Genomic DNA, 2,874 nt, shown 5'->3' with positions numbered 1-2,874 from the left:
AAAAATGAAAAAAAAACGAAAAATTCAAGTAAAAATCAATTTAAAAGTAAGACAAAAGCAGCCCAAAACAGAAAAAAAATCAGAAGTAGATTCTGTGTAGGCTTCAATTAATAGTGAAGCAGTCCCCCCCCTATCGGACCCGCTGCGCCCCGTCGAGCACTGCCTTCACGACGCTCTCCTTTGTCGTCTTCCAGGTCGCTGACGTTGGATGCCGGCCGCTTCCAGGCGCCCGAGGGGCTGTTCCACCCGCAGGCGTGGGGCTTGGACCACCCCGGCGTGCACCGCATGGTGTACAAGGCGATCCAGGAGTGCAGCATGGACGCCAGGAAGACCATGGCGCGGAGCGTCTTCCTCGCCGGCGGCCTCACCATGCTCCCGGGCTTCGCGGAGCGGCTCCGCGAGGAGCTCGCCGCCCTGCTGCCCCCGGCCGTGCAGCCCAAGGTAATAATACTACTTTGTAAAGCCCTCGTGTACACATTCCATCATTATAGCAGGGGTTTGGGTACTGTGTATTTTTACGGCCTTTCTATTTAGCTCGAAAATTTCAGTGTCTTTTGTAGAGGTCATAGGTTGAATGAAGTCTCCCCACCAGGGGTAAACTACAACACGCGGGGGGCTGTACAGAAACTACGTGGGCTTTTAGGGAGGACCCAAATATTATAGGGTCGCACAAGAATCAGCACAGTCATTGAAGTCTACAGGGGCCGCATGATATTTGTACCCCGGGGCTACATGGTGTCGAATGACTGTCCTGATCCATTTGGTACGCCGTGACATTTGTACCCCTCCCCCCTCCCTTAAAGTCCACATGGTTTCTGAACAGCCCCTCTAAGTGAGATGCCGTGAAAAAATGTACCCCAGCCGCGTGCTATAACAGCCCTCCTTGCTCGCCAGGTTCACGCGTCCCCGTACCGCTACCACGCCGCCTACCTGGGCGCGTGCGTGCTGGCCAACTCGAGCGGCGTGCAGGAGATGAGCCTCACCAGGGAAGAGTTCAACAGGGACGGCGGCAAACTGCTCCGGCCGTGGATCCTCTGACCGTGACCCTTGACCCGAGCTACTACCGTGCTGTACTTGTTGTTTTCTTTTTTGTTTTCGCCCTGCAAAGCAGGGTGTTCAAAACTTCGACTTTGCACGCTAAGCAAATTCAAAGGAGATGTTGTTGTTGATGGTTTAATAAATTATGATCTCTAACTGTTTGTCTGGTTGCACTTTTTTTACAAAGATCAGGAGCTCCTCTGCAGATCACGACGTCATCTCAGAAGACGCGCGGGGTCAGACTGTACACAAGGCCGCAGAACGCGAGTCCCATCGCCGTATGGTAAACGGCCATCACCCACTTCAGCCTGCATAGGAGAAAGGACAAAAAAGTGTCATATCCACATTAGTTTTCGAAACAACCACGCCGAGGGAGGGGACACTCTGCGATGGACCGGGGAAAGCGTATACAGCACCTCTCTATCATTTTCCAGTTCTTCTCCGGATTGTCCTCCTCCTTCAGGGTGTACTTGAGGATGCCGCGGACGCAGGGTATCGACACGGCTCGCAGCGCCTCCTTGGAGTCCCTGCTCGACATCAGGTCCATGATGCAGTAGTCCCTCTCGTCGTCCGGGTGCATCATGGTCTGCAGCTCTCTCAGGTTGTCGTTGTCGAAGTCGAACTGCTTCCAAAACGATTGGGTCGCGTCCAGCGCCACGACGACCGTCCTGTAGATGCCGAGGACCCTGTGGGATAATAGGAGGCAGAGCAACTACTTAATCGTTCATTCGGTGTCAGAGGGTCCCTGTCGTTCGAACTGCTTAGAAAGTTTTAGAAATACTGCTCTACTTATTGTGATGAATCGACCGTTAAAAATGATTTAACCACCCACCCTTTTACAAAGTCTTTCACCCACCTGGGCTTGATTCCCGCCGCCCTGGACAGCATGTCGAGGATGAAGCCGAACAGGTAGTGGTGGTACCACGCCTGCAGCAGGTACCAGGTGTGGCAGGGAGTGTTCTCGAACTTGGGCGGCCGGATCGCGCCCGGGAACGGCACGATGCGGCCCAGCCCGGCCTCGGACACGACCCACGACATGTCGGTGAACGACACGCCCGAGTCCTTCATGATGACCACGTTCACGACGTCGGCGACGGGGGCAGCGTCAGCCGGGGCGGGAGCGGCGTCAGCCTGGGCGGCAGGCCGCCTGCGTCACGGACAGAACGAGGCACTTAACGGCTGCTGTGCGCACAAACAACCACATCACTCTCAAAGAAAATCAGTGTTTGCCCTGCCTAAAAAAATAATCAGACAGCGTCAAAATCAGAGAAATCAAGAAAAGTCGGTGTGCCCTTGCGACCAACGTGCACTCCAAACACTCACGGGAAGGAGCGTCCGATGCCCTTATGCCACGACGCGAGCACGGTGTTCTTGGTAGCCACGTCGGCGGGGACGCTGTTGAAGACCAAGTCCTTGCAGGGCACTATCCTCATGAGGCCCTTGAAGCCGCCGGCCCAGAAGCCGGACAGGCCGTACAGGTTGTCGATCCAGCCCGGGATGGGGTCCTTGAAGGTGGGCACGACTGTGGAGCGCAAGGGAATCATGGGGGTCATGGTAGTTTTTGGCTCTCAGCGAGCCTGCTACTACTCCTCGCCGCAAACCCACCGATTGACGGCCTGGTGATGACGACGGGGAGCTCGTCTGCGACCTCCTCCAGGAGCTGCTCGGCGAGGGCCTTGGTGAAAACGTACGAGTTGGCCTGGGAGCCCATCAGTCTGCGCACAACGGCGAGAGTCAGGTAAAAATTTTAGATTTCAAAATTTTACCACCAAAAAATCAAAAACTAAAAATTCTTTCCCGAAAAATTTGAAAAAGAAAAAGATGGAATTCTTAAGG

The 2,874-nt window shown here is 54.6% G+C and overlaps 2 protein-coding genes across 2 annotated transcripts in view; one reads left to right on the top strand and one right to left on the bottom strand.

The window, feature by feature from the left end:
- The first annotated feature begins 175 nt into the window (after window positions 1–175).
- LOC127748687 (actin-like) lies at window positions 176–1,199 on the top strand. The gene is made up of 2 exons (XM_052276194.1): window positions 176–441; window positions 895–1,199. The coding sequence occupies exons 1-2, from the start codon at window positions 286–288 to the stop codon at window positions 1,036–1,038; spliced, it is 300 nt and encodes a 99-aa protein (XP_052132154.1). The 5' UTR covers window positions 176–285; the 3' UTR covers window positions 1,039–1,199.
- The window catches only part of LOC113212121 (fatty acyl-CoA reductase wat-like), a gene marked incomplete at its 5' end in the record, with an annotated part of 5,013 nt that continues 3,296 nt past the window's right edge, over window positions 1,158–2,874 (bottom strand). The window contains 5 exons of the mRNA XM_052276193.1: window positions 1,158–1,346; window positions 1,455–1,724; window positions 1,895–2,185; window positions 2,362–2,560; window positions 2,644–2,780. Of these exons, the coding sequence (XP_052132153.1) occupies window positions 1,259–1,346; window positions 1,455–1,724; window positions 1,895–2,185; window positions 2,362–2,560; window positions 2,644–2,780 (985 nt within the window). The remainder of the gene's footprint in view (window positions 1,347–1,454; window positions 1,725–1,894; window positions 2,186–2,361; window positions 2,561–2,643; window positions 2,781–2,874) is intronic.

Source organism: Frankliniella occidentalis, unplaced genomic scaffold (assembly GCF_000697945.3).
Source record: "Frankliniella occidentalis isolate FOCC.00 unplaced genomic scaffold, Focc_3.1 Scaffold2087, whole genome shotgun sequence".
Classification (NCBI taxonomy): domain Eukaryota; kingdom Metazoa; phylum Arthropoda; class Insecta; order Thysanoptera; family Thripidae; genus Frankliniella; species Frankliniella occidentalis.
The sequence above is the reverse complement of the archived record's forward strand: the minus strand, read 5'-3'. Positions and strand labels throughout refer to the sequence as shown.